The sequence below is a fragment of the Polyodon spathula genome, chromosome 40 (genome assembly GCF_017654505.1).
Source record: "Polyodon spathula isolate WHYD16114869_AA chromosome 40, ASM1765450v1, whole genome shotgun sequence".
In the NCBI taxonomy this organism is placed as follows: domain Eukaryota; kingdom Metazoa; phylum Chordata; class Actinopteri; order Acipenseriformes; family Polyodontidae; genus Polyodon; species Polyodon spathula.
Window position 1 is genome coordinate 2,207,834 of NC_054573.1, and position 16,155 is coordinate 2,223,988.

The following is a 16,155-nucleotide window of genomic DNA, read 5'->3' on the forward strand; positions in this document are numbered from 1 at the left end:
TCTTATTAAATTTTATTTCGAATAGAACGTACATATTAAACAAATCAAAACACCATCTTGTTGATTATATGCAGAGTCCAGAGCAGTGGCACTCAACTCCGGCCCCCGAGATCCAGTCCAGGTTTTCACTCCAAGCAGGTTCCAGTCTAGTTAAATGAAGTTGCTAAGAGGCAATTAACCGAGTTAGGACCTGGCTGTAACAAAGAGCAGGACTGGAATACATCACGAGGGCCAGCGTTATGCACCACGGGTCTAGAATACCCCTAAAGTACATCACTAGTATTATTTCTTCTCATAAGTTAAATATATATCAATTTCATAGTATTAAACAAAGTTTCATGTTTTGCTATGAGCCAGCTTTAAAATTATAATCCCCATTTATAAATGAAATTGCAACCCCCCCCCCCCCACACACACACTTTATAAATGAAACCACACACAATGAAGTGACAAACTATTGTTTGACATCTTATCAATTCTTAACAGAACATTGAAACTATTAAAAAAAAAAAGTTATGAAAGACATAGATAAATCTATTCCTGAGGTGTAGAACCATGCCGTGCCAGTCTCGTCAAAAGATGAAAACGAAACAAAACAAGTTTGGTCTGTCCCAGGAAAGAATCAGGAAAGGGGCGATAGAGAGGAGGAAGAAAGGGTGTTATACCAGGCTGGTCTATCAAGGTTGTACAAGAACACATATTTAAAACATTTTCAAGAACACACTTAAAATAAAACCTAAGCTACAGGTCAGTACAAGAAAAAGTTACAAACACAGAGCAGTTATATAATATGTGACACTGTGGAGAGTGGATGGTTTGCTAATGCTGTTTATCTGTAGTGTAATTATATAGCAAATGATCAATACCTACTTCATAATCCATTTTCCAAACCCCCTCTTATTTCTTACAAGTCATTCTACAGTAGTTAAAAATACAACCTTCCTCAACGGAAGGCTGATACACAACCCTGCTTTAGTGCCACATTCAATAAAATGTGCTGCCCTCGTGTGGTCAAGTCAGGGCACACAGCACAACAGCGACGTCTGGTGGAAAAATCCAAATCCTTGCCATTCACTAACCTACTACCCTAGGCTTGTGTGGTTCTGTGAAAACAGAAGTACACAAGTTTAGAAACTTTTGCACAGGATATTGAGGAAAGTGATTTTCTTTATTCAGACTTGCAAGAGGCCGCTGTAGCTTGCCCTGAAGAGGGCAGGGCTGGGGTGGAGTGAAGAGGAAGGTGGTAGGGGAGTCTAGAAGCAAAAGGGAGCAAAGAGAAGTGAAACTGGGGGGAGAGATAGGAGTTTGTTTGGCCACCTAGGCCTTCTCGCTCCCGGAGGATGGCAGCAGCTCCTCTTTGTCATCACCGACCAGCAGCTGGCACTCTCGAGCCTTCCTGAGACACACAAAGATCAGCCCCATGACCAGTATCACCATAACCACTGCCATCACCGCAGTGAGGATGTACACTGCAGAGACAGGACAGAGACCAAATCAGAGAGACAGAGACACACACTGTGGACCTTTCACAGAGTCCCTCCCGCCTCGGGCTGACAAAACGACCACTCCTATTAGACTGCTATGGTTAAACACACTTAAAGAAATTGCAGTCGGAAAGCAAGTTGTCTATCATATGTAAAAATGTTTTGAAATGGGTCCAGCAAGTGCACTCCCTGGTCAAGTTCGCCCCTCACCTGTGCGGTGCTTTAGGAAACCGTGTCCATGATGCTGACCATTTGCTTCTGCAATGACAAAAAAATAAATAATTAATTCACGCTTTTAATTAAACGCATTGATAAACTGGATTTTTAGCGAGGTGCAGCAAGGATGGAGAAAGAAGGACTCCCATTGCATAGCGATCCATTCCAGGTTTTGTTATAAGTTTAATAAAAAGACAAGCCCCAGCTCTGCCTGTACACCAGGATGTCCAATTACGATCCTGGAGGGACATTCCACATTCAGGTTGCCAGGTAAAACGAGAACTGCTCTAGGATCCAGGTTGGATATTTCGTTGGTTCAGGAGTTGGACCAAAAGAAAAGACCAGGTGCTACTGAAGCTCACTGTAGTCGAACCTGGAATGGGTGTTCTGCAATAGGGGTCTCACTCCCATTCCTGCGCTGTAAAAAACGCTATTCTAAAAACTGCTCCCAGGCTCTGACCTGGCCCCCCCGCGCAGCGGCTAATGCAGTCCTGGGCAGAGCTGTATCGATTCAGGTTCCCACCACAGCCCCCGAAGATAAAGGGCAGGCAGTCCTGGACGTTGGAGTCGTAGTACCAGCTGGGGAAGGCAGCGCGGCAGGGCCCCACTTCCGGCTCGGCCAGGCACTGATCTGAGGGGGGGGAGGGGGGGGGTTAAAAAAAAAAACACACATCTCTACCTTTTTTCAGCGGTTTCTGCAGCGACTGCCGAGCGTTTCTTATTATAGAAATTACCTTACTGTTTTTTTTTTGGGGGGGGAGAAGCGTGTGTGAAGATGCTTTCAGTTCAGGAGCTGTACTGTAGGTTTTAGTTGCTTGGCATACATACAGACCTCTGGTTAAGTAGATAGATACTTTCTATTGGGTAGAACTCTGGATCCATAGACAGATACGTACAGACCTCTGGCTAGTCAGACATAATGCAGGCTAGATCAGTGCTGGCTCTTCAATCTATAGTCAGCCACACTGAATCAAGTTTTTTTTTTTCTTTTGCCTGCAATACACTAGTTGTGTATTCAATATGCAGACATTGTGGCCAATGTGTTCATTTTTGCTTTACAGATGGTTTTAGGGAGCAGCCCGAGTTCTGGAGAAGGTTAGATCCGTCAGAGGCTTTGATACTGGTTGCAAACTGCAGTGCATTGCAATTCCGAAGGACAGATTTGTGAAGTCTGGACACATTTATTGATGACAGGGGTACCAAACACAGACAAAGTCCCCGGAGCTAAAATGTTTATTTTAAATTATTCAGATTTGATTTTACTTTGAAATCGGTGACGAGTGTGTGAGAGTCTCAGTGAGGGAAAGAGGAAGGGTCAGATTTTATTCTTATTCCACTTACCTTTGTATTCAGCAGACTGTTTCATCATTGGCATGGGGACAGGAGGTAGATTCTCTGCAAGGAGAGAGAGAGAGAGAGGGGGGGGGGGGGGGGGGATGATTCCGTCCGTGTGTTGCATCTAACCCTGGACTCTCCCTCTCCCCTAGTCTCTAATCACAGTGTGTGTGTGCGCATTGTATGTAACCCCAGTCTCTCTCTCCGTTTCAAGTTTGCTTCGCTCACTCGCATGGCGTTTTCCTCTGTGTAACGAGGCGTTTTCGCGTCATCTCAAAAGACGAAGCTCAGGTGCTGCTACTGCACCAAGGGCTTCAAAAATGACACCTTCGACCTCAAGGAACACACAGGTAGGGGGCGCTCTCACCCAAACAACCCAGCACAGTTTGAACAGATATGCAGCAGTCCAAACTGAAGACCTGGTCAAGCCAAATGCAGTAAAGCACATCAAGTAACAGGGCTGCTTGACCTTCACTCTAAATTTTGCATTGGCATACATTCACTGTGCTTTTAAGGATGGGGAATTTTAATAAGGGTTAGTTTACAACAGTTTTTTTTTTTTTTTTTTTTTTTTTTTAAGAAACCAGACCCATCTGTGCTTCACAAGGCTTTACCATACACCTCTGTGCTTTACAATGCTTGCCTATGCTTTCACCTTGCTGTGATTCTTTTGACTGTGGGAAACTTGTATGAGGGAATGGTAAAAAACCCAGGAGCTAGGTGCACTCAAACAGGCAAGCAGAGCGTTTTGGGGGAGGTTACCGGAGCACTTGGCCTGGCACTCTGCCTGCGTTTGGTAGTTGTTGTTGTTTCCTTGGCAGCCCCCGTAGATGAAGAGCTGGCAGGAGCCAGAGGAGCTGTTATAGAAGAACCGCGGCATCGAGGCTCGACACGGACCGACCACGGGAGCCACCTCACACGAGTCTGAGCAGAGGGGAAGAGAGAGAGAGAAGGAAAGAAATGAGAGAAGATGGTGAGGAGAGGGAAAGAGCGAGAAGGAAAGCAAGGAGAGAAGATGGTGAAAGAGAGGAGGAGCGAGGGGTATGGGAGAAAGGTGGAATACGATCTAATTAGATCTGGAATAATCAACTAGCAGTGTCTGGTTACCATCCAGAACACTTCCCACTATAACGTTTTTAGCATTTCTAAAATTTAGCACCAGATTACCAAGGGAATATTTGCACGCAGGCAGCCTTGGTATACCTCCCAGAACTAGTAAATGTTCAGCAGTGCTGAAATGTAGAAACGCTAAAAAGGAGAAAAAAAACACACACCCTGTAACATTTGTCATTTATTACATCTCATCTGTCGTTTCTGCTACACTGTCTGGTTGAAGGAGGAGGCAGCGGGGGGGTGACTCTGAACTTTCTGAAATCAAGAGGTTCCACTTTTGAATTGGACAAATTAAAAAGGTCCTTGTGCAACTGCATCTCGAAAGAAACAAAAAAGGGCAGAAAAACTAAAAACCAGAATACAACTGACAAATTAAATTCACAGCAATGACAGCTGGACAGCCTTGGCCATCAGTCACTTCAAAACGCAATGCATTTAAAAAAAAAAACACACAATAAAAAAAAACAAAACGTCAGAGAGCGTGGTAACTACCTCTGTGCTCTACCAGTCCAGTGTCATCAATGGGAGACTCAACTGAGGAGGGAAAAAAAAAAAAAAAAACAAAAAAAAACACACACACATTAGTATTTCTGTTGGAGACCTCGGGAAAGACTTCCAGTCAGAACATTTGTCACCGAATTTATTAGCTTTCTTGATCAGACCGCACCACTGAAAAGATCTGCCGCTTTAAAACCAGTTTAATATTTTGGGACTCACGTTTCATGGGTCTTGCCATTCTCTTGGATACCAGGAGGGTGCTGTTGTGAGAGTCCTTGTCAGCTGAAAACAAAAAACGAACAAACAAAACCGAGTCACAAGCTGGCAACGAGAACCCCCGGAAAACACCACTTGATGCCTTCGTGGAGACTGGCGCGGACTTCTGCCATGCCACCTACCCGGGCGGGTTGCCTCTCCAGTCGAGCGACTGTCTGGCGATCCAAGGTTTACCTGAGAGTTTAATTTCTCAACTCCCTCTACATAAACAAATCGAACACTGTTGACCCAACTTGAAAGATGATTTGACAACCAACGTTGGACTTCCAACTTCAGCACACAGGTTGGTAGTGAATGCGTAGAGTACGGGGGTCTTCGTGTGCAGTTTGGGGCAAAAGGACTGGCACCAGACAGAGCAGCTTGTATCACACAGCACCCTGTTCTATCTAGCAGATGCCATTTCTACTATATGCCAATGAAAATTATTTTCTTGGAGGGGGTGGGTAGGAGGAGAGTGTGCAAGGAGGATTAGACCCATATCCTGGAAAAGAGCGATTGTCTGGGTAACCAGAGTGGTCACCACAAACCAGAGCAGGAAGACATCTTATTTTAGGGCCATTTCATTAAATATTTTTTAAAAAGTACATTTAAAATCAAGAATGAAGAAACAAGCAGGTTTATTCTTTTCCAGATGAAGCGCTTTATTTCAGTAAGGCGACATGTACAAGAAGGTTTGGCATTTTCAGATTCCCATGTCTGCAACAAAACGAGAGAGAAAGAGAGAGAGAGAGAGAGAGAGAGAGAGAGAGAGAGAGAGAGAGAGAGAGAGAGAGGGGCAACTTCAAATTAGGCATTCCACCCCTGTGCTGTTCTAGCAAGTTATCATTTCCTATACAACACGGTAGAGCAGGGGTGTCAAACTCCTGGAGAGTATGACACTCCTGGGGTAGAATGCCACAGCTCACAGGAGGAGACACCCACCAGAAATAAAGCAGCATATGATTTCTGACAAGCCTCGAGGGACTGACCTCGGACGCCGGCGCAGGCTCCCTCGCAGTCCTCCTTGCTCTTGTAGTTGTTGGCGTTGCCCTTGCAGCCCCCATAGATGAACTTCGTGCAGGTCTGGTTCACTGGGTCGTAGTTGAAGCGCGGGAACGCGGCGCGGCAGGGCCCCACCTCAATAGGGGCGTGGCACTTCTCTGAAGGAGAGAAAGAAATCTGTCTCATGTGCAATTACTTATTCAAGAAGTAAATTTAAGCGTGGGGATGTAATAAATGCACCAATACGAGGGATTGATCAATTCAAGTAACTTCACACAATTTCCTATAGACCTCTATACAGCTCTGTAGTGTTGAGAGTGGAGAGCTCTTTCCTATAGACATATGTGCAGCTCTACAGCATTGTGAAATACAGCTGACACACACGTGAACCACGTGACTGTCTCGTGACCCACTGTACATCTTGTTTTGCAGTCGCTAGCTGCATGGTTGAAAACACAAAGAGAGATGCAGACGATTTCAACAGGTATAAGAATTCAAAAAGGGAGGGTCAACACTGATGCTTGCTTGAATTAAACTGAAGGAACAAAAGCAGAAAATGCTTTATCATCGAGTCCATATCAAAACACTTCACAAACCAGTTTCACCAGATTGCAGCGAGCAGTCACACACTAGGGAGGTAACCATTATACGTGCAGGGGGTGGGGGGGGGGTTGCCATATAACATTGAGTTCTTAAATCAAACTTTATTCTTGAAAAATGAAATAAGGGTGCAACGATTCCTCATATATATCAAAGAAGTGTGTTGCTTTCTTGACAAGAAATGTCGTATCTTAGTCTGTAGCATTTGAAATCGGGACACAAAACCAGAAGCACAGCAGGTCAGGTTCTTATACAAGGCTGATTAGCCACAGCAAAGATGTACCAAACTTAAAAAAACTTCATTGGGAAAACCAGAAACAGATGAAACTGCTCAGCAACGGGAGTCTTCTTTCCATCAATGCAGTTTGAAATGAGACTGCGATTCATACACAAAATCGTCCAAAACAAAATAACTGGAAATTAAACAGTTTCTGGTTTCAATGAGAACATCATAAAACTAGAACAGTCTGTCCTTCTGCAAAAGCACAGCCTCTTCCAGCAGCCCACTCTAACAGCCCAATGAAGATTTAAGCATTTTAAAACCGGTCACCCTAGACCCCATCAACCCCCTGCCGAGTTTTATGACCTTGTCTCTGAAAGCATTGCAGGAGTCGCAACACCTGCCCGAGAGCGACGGATCATTCTGCAGCACCTTTGCTATGTCAATTCTTAAATCAGCACAATAAAAAGTCACTGCACCTGCTCTAAAACAGAGCTTATCATTTTTCAATCACATCTAGTGAATTTTATCTAAAGTGATACGTTTCTTTTGATGCTCAGTATATTTTAAAAAGGACCTGACCTGTGGCTTAGCAACCCTTATAAAAGTTTACCATTTACCCCCCCCCCCCCAATGGTTATACTTTCACCATAGTTTATCCTGGTTGGCCAAGTTTGTCAATATGCTTTACCATGCATCACTATTCTTTGCAATGCCTTCCTATGCACTCCATTACACTTTGCAATGCTTTTTACTATGGTCTGGAAATGCCACCACTCTGCTCCCATTTCACGGGATTTCAACTGTGGGTCAATAAATCACCAGCAGAATTAATACAGACTCAAAGAGCAGCGCAACTTAGCTCCGCCACTATTTATGTCATTAAAATCGTGTGTACAGGGGACAAGCTCCTGGGTGTCGTCTTAAACTCGCACCAAAACCAGGAACGGATCAAACTGCTACACAACAGGGAGTCTTATTCCCCGTCCCTGTACGTTTGTGTTACACAGCTGCCAGGTAGGGTGGAACAATCCTGTTGCATAGCAGGTTGAGCCATCTTAGATTTCAGATTTTCAGCACCTGATGAACAGCTTACAATGAAGCAATGCCCTGGAATGCAGGAAACCGTTCCTGCGACACGCATTCTTACAGCAACCCAGTTCAAACTGGTTCTCTTGTCAAGCCATCACAATAGAGGGAAAAAAAAAAAAAAAAAAAAAAAAAAAAAAAAAAGTTGATCGTCTTTCTTCCTGAACAAAACACCTGTGGCCAACAGCTTTGCATCCCTCTATAGAATTGACTGAACTTAGTCTAACGAAACCTGCCGAACAATGTTACATTAACGCCCCTTTGCTAACACTAGGAAAAGCTTCTGAACAGTTGAGACAGGAGGCTGGAGTGTTAGAATGATCACCTTTAGATTCTTATCTCCACAGGAACCCTGCCCAGCTTGAGACTTGTAATCCAGCACCAGGCTTCCCTCAGTCCCTACCCCTCCAGTAAAACATGCAACCTTAAAACTTTTTGGTGTCACACTCAAAAGCACTTCTTAGAAATCCAGGGATGGCAATAAAGCTCCCATTGCATAGCGGTTTTACTACGAGTTTAATAGCAAGACGCACCCGAGCTTGTTGCCTAGACACACTAGGGCTAATCAAGCTGGTAGTAAAACCTGGACTGGGTGAAACTGCTAAGCAACGGGACAAGGTTTTACAGGAACACCCCCAACCATCACGCGCTTCACTACTGCAAACCCCAGTGTCTCTGTCCAGCTGTAAGAGGAGACGCTGTCTGTAAACACTTAATGGTACCTTTGCCTGTTAAAGGCAGATCAGTCATTGCGGTTGAGATCATGAGTCACCATCTATCGTTTGATTTATTTTCAACAATGGGTCTGATTTTCAAAGCACCTTTACTGTACATTACTTGTTTTCAAAAGTTATAGAGAAGAAAAAAAAAAAAAACTGAAAAACTGTCTTAACACAGGCTCATGCATGCCAACAGCCTCTATATGGTCGAGACAGCCCCAATCTCCTAGCAAATGCACCGCGTCCCGATGCATACAAAGAAAATCCTTATTTACCCATAGAAAACCACACGCTGTGCTCTTAGTGTGGCTGACGCATCTGCTGATCACCGACTTATACAAAGGGAAGAACGCGTCATTGTGTCTGTTTACTGTCATGATGGTCGTGTTGTTGAGTTGGGGGGGGGGGGGGGGGGTGGAAATACTTTAGTGTGTGTTTTTGTGTGTGTATGACCCCCTCCCCCCCTTCACACTTTTCTGGAGCAAACCTGTTCAGCCCTAATTTGCATTGCACAAACAGGTTATTCAATTGCTGGATTGATCACGCACTGGAAATCAGGTGCTGACTATTAGAGGAGTGACGTTGGTGTCGATCGGGCTGATTCACCCTTCACAGTGAAACAGGGAACAGCTGCCTGGGTTTGTGACGGCCTCTGCTTTTCTTAGCCTCTGTGGAGAGCGCACACACAAAACCCAGCAGCAGCTGTTGCTTTACTCAAAGGCTGATCAGCCAAGGTGTACAGGTAACGCGCTCAGGTGTGTTATTAAAATGCACCCAACCACCACCCCATCCCTGCATGAGAAAAAAAAACATGATCTCAATAACAAAACCAGTGAAGTTGTGAAACCTTCCCCTGTTGATGTGACTGCATTCACACCTCCACAAAAACACAGGATTAGTAGGTTAGTTAGCGATTGTTGATTACAAAACCAGCTCCAGGAAAAGAATGTTGGGCAGGGCTTCTCAACCCCCGGGTCCTGGGGACCCCCTGTGGCTGCTGGTTTTCATTCCAACTGAGCTCTTAATTACTTAACTAGACCCTTAATTGAACTGATAATTTGTTTACTTAGACTGTTTTACTGGTTTTCAGCTCTTGAACAGTTGCATTTTTCAAGTTAGCTGTAACATCTGATAAGTAACTCGAACTGAAAATGAGTTGAGGTCTAATTAAAAGGGTCTAGTTAAGTAACTGAGCGCTGGGTTGGAATGAAAACCAGCAGCCACAAGGGGTCTCCAGGACCGAGTATGAGAAGCCCCGATATTGTAGGGTGTATAACAGAAGCTTAGCTGAACAGCAACCCACTAGTCTATTGTTGCAGTTCTTTGTCAAACATAAAAAGGAAAAAAGTTACACACAAGCATGACAGTAAAAACAAACAAACAAAAAAATGACATTACTGAAAAGTTTTAGTTTTGAATAACCAATAGGTTTAAAAGTAGATGTTCTTATGCGTGTAATGTGAACCCAAGAGACACAGATAATGGGCTGGAAATAAGGCTCCCGTTGCACAGGGGTTTGATCCAGTCCCGGTTTTACCAGGAGACACACACACACACACACCTGCGCTTGTTACCTACACACACACTGGGGCTGATCAAGCTGGCAGTAAAACCTGGAATGGGCGACACTGCTGTGCAATGGGAGTCTTATTGCGGTAAAAACATTTATAAAAAAAACATTGTAAATTTGACAAAAAAACGTTTTTTGTCGGCTGAAGGGTTACAAGCCATATAAATTGTGCGGAAACACTTCCCTTTCACACAAACTTTGAAAAGGTATTATTGTTTTACCTTCTTCGTTGCTGGAAGACCGGTAGTCGCTTTCTCGCTTGCGGTAGCTGTCGTAAGCGGCGTTGGGGGTGGCGATACAGGCGTCCTCTCCGGTGCTCTCCGCGACACAGGTTACCAGGTGGCACAGAGTCCTCGCCCCGGTGCGATTCAACAGCGCCAGGCTGCACCGGCTGTGAGCGCAGCACGCCTTCTCGCAGCTCTCCGCGTCCGAAATGTCTTCCAGGTGGGCGGCGTAGACAGCGCCGTTGTCGAAAGACTTGGGGTCCAGACCCGTACCGGGGAGCGCCTCGAAAATACCCAAGCACCCGCCTTCTCCTTCTTGGCTGTCGGCCCAAGTGGGTCCCAGAACGGCGAAATACAGGACAAACTGTACGCACCCCAAACGCGTCATGGCGAGTACAAATCTACGCTTGTATTAATTTGCCTTTGAAAACTAAACTGCGTTTGCTTGGCAAATGTTTTAAAGACAGGCAGGTATATTCAATTTTTTTTTTTTTTTTTTAAAAAAAAAAAAAAAACTGTTTCTCTTTGCTAAACGCCCCGTCAAATGCTGTCTGCGTTTCTGTGTGAAACCCTAAATATAACAATCTCCGCATACCAACAGGTGCGCTCACCTGACTTCAAATGAAGTTTGTTTATTCAGACTCTCTCTCTCCTCCCCCCACGCCTACAACTCTCTGTGTGACGTCAGATCAACAGGTTTTAATCTCTCTCTCTCTCTCTCTATCTCTCTCTCTCTCTCTCTCTATATATATATATATATATATATATATGTATGTATATGTATATATAATATATGGTGTGTGTCGTATCTGTTCCCCTATTACTAGTATTGGTATTGTTATTATTAAACACCTGTATGCCGTTACGTCATGTGTGTGATTGATGACAGGTGAGGCGTTCATAATGAGGCAGTAACCCTTTCTTTCTTTCTTTTTTGAGCCCCGATGTCACCCTGTGATGCACACCCAGCTAGGGTTGCCAAAGCTCCCGAATGTCGGGACTCTTCTAAGGCAGGTCCGGTCAGGTTTTGTAACCCGCCTCTCTAAACTGCAGTGTATTCATTAAAGTGAGGGGGGTTAATTGAACGAACTGTCGCTAATTGTTTTACTTCGGTATTTTCTAACCTACACAGCAGCTGATTGGCTTTCCGGGTCTCTGACTGTGTGAAGCAAGAAATATTCAACAAATAGAAACTTTACCTGTTGCTTAAATAAAAGCGTGCAGGTGAGTGCAAAGTTACCTGTAATAACAGTGTTGCGCTATTTCGATAGGTATTGTTTATAAACAAATTCATGCAAAAAGATTAAGCGTTGTTAGGAGGCTCTCCGGATAGAATCGCCACCACAACTAAATACATTTACTAAACTGCAGTTTAGAGAGCCGAGTTAAAAAACAACCCTGACCCCGCCTTGCTTTCTTACGGAAATGGCAAATTCAACCCTCACAATTGACTGTGTGTTTTGTTTGCTCAGTGGAAACACAGCCTCGCACAGACATGCGATACTGTCCCTGCAAAAGCGTTCATTTCCAGCTGCATAACAACTTTGCATACACGCAGTCCAGCCAGAGAGAGAGAGAGAGCTGACATTCTCCCCAGCCGCTCACAGACAGGTTCAAGCTATAACTGCAGCAGTTATATATGGCTATATGGTATTTGCTATTCAACCTCCAAGTGTGTGTGTGTGTGTGTGTGTGTGTGTGTGTGTGTGTGTGTGTGTGTGTGTGTGTGTGTGTGTGTGTGTGTGTGTGTGTGTGTGTGTGTGTGTGTGTGTGTGTGTGTGTGTGTGTGTGTGTTCAGATGAGAGGGAGGAGAGGAAGATGCAGTGAGGCTCAGAAACCAGGGCTATAGACACGATAAGACACTGCAAACAAAATCCATTGAAGAATAAACTACAGCTGTGATTCTGTTCTTGTGATCTATTCTTGTTTAACTGCTGGTTTATTTGTCTGTTTTTGAAAAGGGGTCTCGTTTAATGATTTATAAACCTTCAGATTATTAACACCACACCACTGCAAACACTGGGAAGTGAATAAGACTCCCGAAGCATAGCAGTGCGATCCATTCCTGGTTTCACTAGGAGTTTAATAATAACACGCACCTGAGCTTGTTGCCTAGACACACTGGGGCTGATCAAGCTGGTAGTAAAACCTGGACTGGGTGACACTGCTGTGCAACTGGGGTCTTATTTCCATCACTGATGTGGTAAAATTTAGTGGAAGGAGGGGGTCATCATATCAGAGTTGTAAATGTTTCAGTGACGTCATAAAGATTGGTTACATTGTTAGGATGTGAACGTGCTTATTACATTCCTTTATTTATTTAAATTCACTGTGTTTAATTATATTCCCCTCACCGCAGCAATCGGCTTCAGCCAGCTTCCTTTCCTGGGAACTCTACAGCGAGCTAGTGACCTCTGGAGGACAAAGAGCATCTCTGCAGGTGTCTGCTCTGAGCTCACTGGGTGCCTGGCCAGCAGGGTGCGCTGTAGAGCGGTGAGGAGAAACAGTCCAGGATAGTTTTGCCTCCTTAACCCACTCCCTGAGCCAATGCAACGCTCCCTTCAGAGTCCCCAGCGAAGACCTGCCTACATCTCACAGCCAGGATGCAAACCTGCGCTGTGTGACTCACCCTGCGCTCCACGTGGCCACACTGCTACCAGGTGAGTCACACAGGGACCCCCGACACCCTACATTCTTCCAATGGGATATTATATGATTGCAAAAGAACTGCTGCTGTACAAGATATTACCACCAGATGGCACCATTGAAACGTCTAACTCCAGTACCAATAGAAGTTACAGACCAGTCTTTGACAAAACACACACACACACACCAGATTCAGATATTCTCACAAACGTGCAAAGGAATTTCCTTAGGAAGTTTAATCACAATCAGACAAATGGTTCTCTAGATTTGAGATACAGGTAAAGAGAATGCAACAACCAACAACCAACCAGCCAGCCTCCACACCCTGAGATACTCTCTCTCTCCTTGGCGAGTTTCATCACAATTGCATTAATGCTCATGTCACTTACACACTTTCCCAGCCTCATTTAACGTGTCTAGCTTGATCTTATTTGTGCAGCATGCATCGCGATGACAACATATCGCGATAGGTATCAGAGCTCTAGTGCAACGCTCATGCCCCCTTATCTTGAAGTCACTGTTGTAAAATTCAGTGAGAAACCGCATAAGGACTTTTAGAGCTTCGCAGTGCAGGGATGGAGGGAGGGATTGAAATATTGATGTTTTAGTTTTAAAAAAAAAAAAAAAAAAACATTTTTTTCTCTTTTTATTTAATTTTTTTTTTTTTACTGAGCTTCGATTTCATCGTGGTGTCTGTTTTTTCCATGGTGCCGACAGTTACCCCATCGTGGTACCACGGATTCGGAAAGAACTGCCCCACATGTTTGTTGTGTGGGTCTGGTTGCTAGGAGTCGTGCTGATGGCAGGGTTTGGCTGCGCTTTGGAAAGCTGGGCTTTGAGAAGGAGTTTGTCTCGCTGTGAAATCCCTCCAATAAAAATAAACAGCTGAGGGAACCTGGACAGGACGTTCATTAGCGCAGGATGTGAAGAATATCAGAATCAAGGGTGATAAGGAGGAACTCTTAGAAATGTTTACCCAGGTATTTTTGCAGCCCCCCCCCCCCCCCCCCGCCCATGCTTTTCCCATGGTTATACTCTGCAGCACAGTGTACCTTTATTTGCCGTGTTTATTAATATGCTTTACCAGACCTCTCTGTGCTTTACAATGCTTCCCTATGCTTTACCAGACCTCTCTGTGCTTTACAATGCTTCCCTATGCTTTACCAGACCTCTCTGTGCTTTACAATGCTTCCCTATGCTTTACCAGACCTCTCTGTGCTTTACAATGCTTCCCTATGCTTTACTAGACCTCTCTGTGCTTTACAATGCTTGTCTATGCTTTACCAGACCTCTCTGTGCTTTACAATGCTTCCCTATGCTTTACCAAATCTCTCTGTGCTTTACAATGCTTGCCTATGCTTTACCAGACCTCTCTGTGCTTTACCATGCTGTCACTGTGTTGTATTACACTGTGCTTTTCCTATGCTACGCTGTCTGAGGGGCACGGGCTGTGTTTACGAGATGCAGCTGTGCAGGGTCTGCTAGTCATTATCCCCCCAGGTGTGGACTTGCTGTGGACTCTCAGCCTTTCATCTTTTATTCAGTTTTTCATTTACTGCTGTGTATTTTTATTTATTTTTTTAATGGAAAGGAAATGGATTTTTTGTTTGGTGTGTCTTCAGTGAGCGCCAGCTGCTTTCTTGTGGTTTTCTGAACGCACACACGCACACACACGCACACACACGCACACGCACACAGTCAGATCATGTAGAAAGTTCAGCCCAATGAAAAATGTATTCATTGTGCATCTAAAACTACTTTTCAGCGGTAATACATGCATCTAAGTGTTCTGTGGCTCCCTCTAATCATGTTGGTCGGCACCCAGCAATTAGACAACAAATAACCCTGCAACATCGTCTCCCTGGTCTCCTCAATCGCTAAAATGTTACGTTAATAAGCATGGCAAACCTGTGGTCCACTATGGGAAATGCACAGTCAAACCATGGGGAAAGCACTGAGAGACGTACAGTGCAAATCTACTCCAGAAAGCTGGATTCAAGTATAAACAAGACTGGATTAAAACAACGAAACTGTCCAAAAATGCGTCGCACACCTTTATTTGTAATTATGGAAGAACTGATCAGCCGAAGGGTTGGGAGGAACAGCGGGGATTAGGAGGATTCCCCTTTTAATGCTCCTCCACCCACCCTGTAGACCAGAGTTTGGGCTCTAGTGCCTTCATCAGTGTTATTGAAACTAAACTGAGTCAAGCAGAGCAGCGTTTGGGCTCTAGTGCCTTCATCAGTGTTACTGAAACTAAACTGAGTCAAGCAGACCAGCGTTTGGGCTCTAGTGCCTTCATCAGTGTTACTGAAACTAAACTGAGTCAAGCAGACCAGCGTTGGGGCTCTAGTGCCTTCATCAGTGTTACTGAAACTAAACTGAGTCAAGCAGACCAGCGTTGGGGCTCTAGTGCCTTCATCCCTCTTCCTCTCCCTTGAGTGTTGTCTGTAATGATGTGTTGTCTCTCTCATTCAGGATTACACTTTTATGAGCAGTGTAGCTCAATCCCAAATGACACGCTAGGCCACGGAGTAACTAACACTGACGTGGCCGCTGTGGTGATTAACCCTGTGTGGTCTGGGCTTGAATTCACATCTCCTCTATCAGTTTGGTAATCTCTTGCTCCGGTGAATCTGGTTTGCACCCCACAAATGAACTCTATTATAACCTTGATTTGCATAAAGAAGGAAACACATTGAGGGGAATCGCTCGCATCTCTTGATTTTCAAGGCATGGTATCCGAAGCACAATCATCAAGTTCAGAGAAGCATCATCTGTAATTGACAAACCCGGGACTGGAAGACCCAAAAAGCTGTCTAACAAGGATGAGCGAGACTTGAAGATAATATCCTTCAGGAATAGAAAGACGACAAGCGTTGCATGAGAACAAAACTGGAGGCAGGCAGAGGTGTCGTCATCCATCAAACCAAGCACCTTTGACCGTCGTTCCAGAGTCCACTTTCTGTGTGTGGATTTTAGTCCTGTTCCCCTTTCTTAACAGAAGTATTCTTACTGCAAAACATCCTTTCAGTCCTGATTTCAGAGTGACCTTCGTACTGTTGATTTGACACGTGAAACACGTGCGATGAAGGCGCTAATAGAGCGCTGACCCTCCTCACTGAGCTTTCTCTTCTAGTTCAGGAATGCTTTCTCTCTGTCTCCGCTAGTTAAAGCTGCTGTC

General features: G+C 44.6%; 1 protein-coding gene across 3 annotated transcripts; it reads right to left on the bottom strand.

Moving 5' to 3' along the window:
* On the bottom strand, positions 1-10,946 carry LOC121304910 (kunitz-type protease inhibitor 2-like). 3 transcript variants are annotated; one of them, XM_041236333.1, is made up of 9 exons: positions 10,323-10,944; positions 5,891-6,061; positions 4,866-4,928; positions 4,641-4,682; positions 3,798-3,959; positions 3,042-3,095; positions 2,161-2,331; positions 1,695-1,742; positions 1-1,469 (listed from the first exon to the last, which is right to left on the bottom strand). In XM_041236333.1, the coding sequence occupies exons 1-9, from the start codon at positions 10,711-10,713 to the stop codon at positions 1,318-1,320; spliced, it is 1,254 nt and encodes a 417-aa protein (XP_041092267.1). In that variant the 5' UTR covers positions 10,714-10,944; the 3' UTR covers positions 1-1,317. The 3 variants fall into 3 exon arrangements, with proteins under 3 accessions (XP_041092267.1, XP_041092270.1, XP_041092268.1); XM_041236336.1 differs by lacking the exon at positions 3,042-3,095 and having other exon boundaries at positions 10,323-10,946; XM_041236334.1 differs by lacking the exon at positions 4,641-4,682 and having other exon boundaries at positions 10,323-10,945.
* Between the last annotated feature and the right edge of the window lie 5,209 nt (positions 10,947-16,155).

What these genes read in the sequence shown, in the direction of transcription:
- LOC121304910 (XM_041236333.1), bottom strand. Translation starts at nt 10,713, where the DNA reads ATGACGCGTTTGGGGTGCGTACAGTTTGTCCTGTATTTCGCCGTTCTG. An exon ending in AATGGCAAGACCCATGAAAC is followed by an intron (nt 4,683 to 4,865) that starts GTGAGTCCCAAA and finishes TTCCCTCCTCAG; the next exon opens with TTGAGTCTCCCATTGATGAC. An exon ending in GTGCCAGGCCAAGTGCTCCG is followed by an intron (nt 3,096 to 3,797) that starts GTAACCTCCCCC and finishes CTCTCCTTGCAG; the next exon opens with AGAATCTACCTCCTGTCCCC.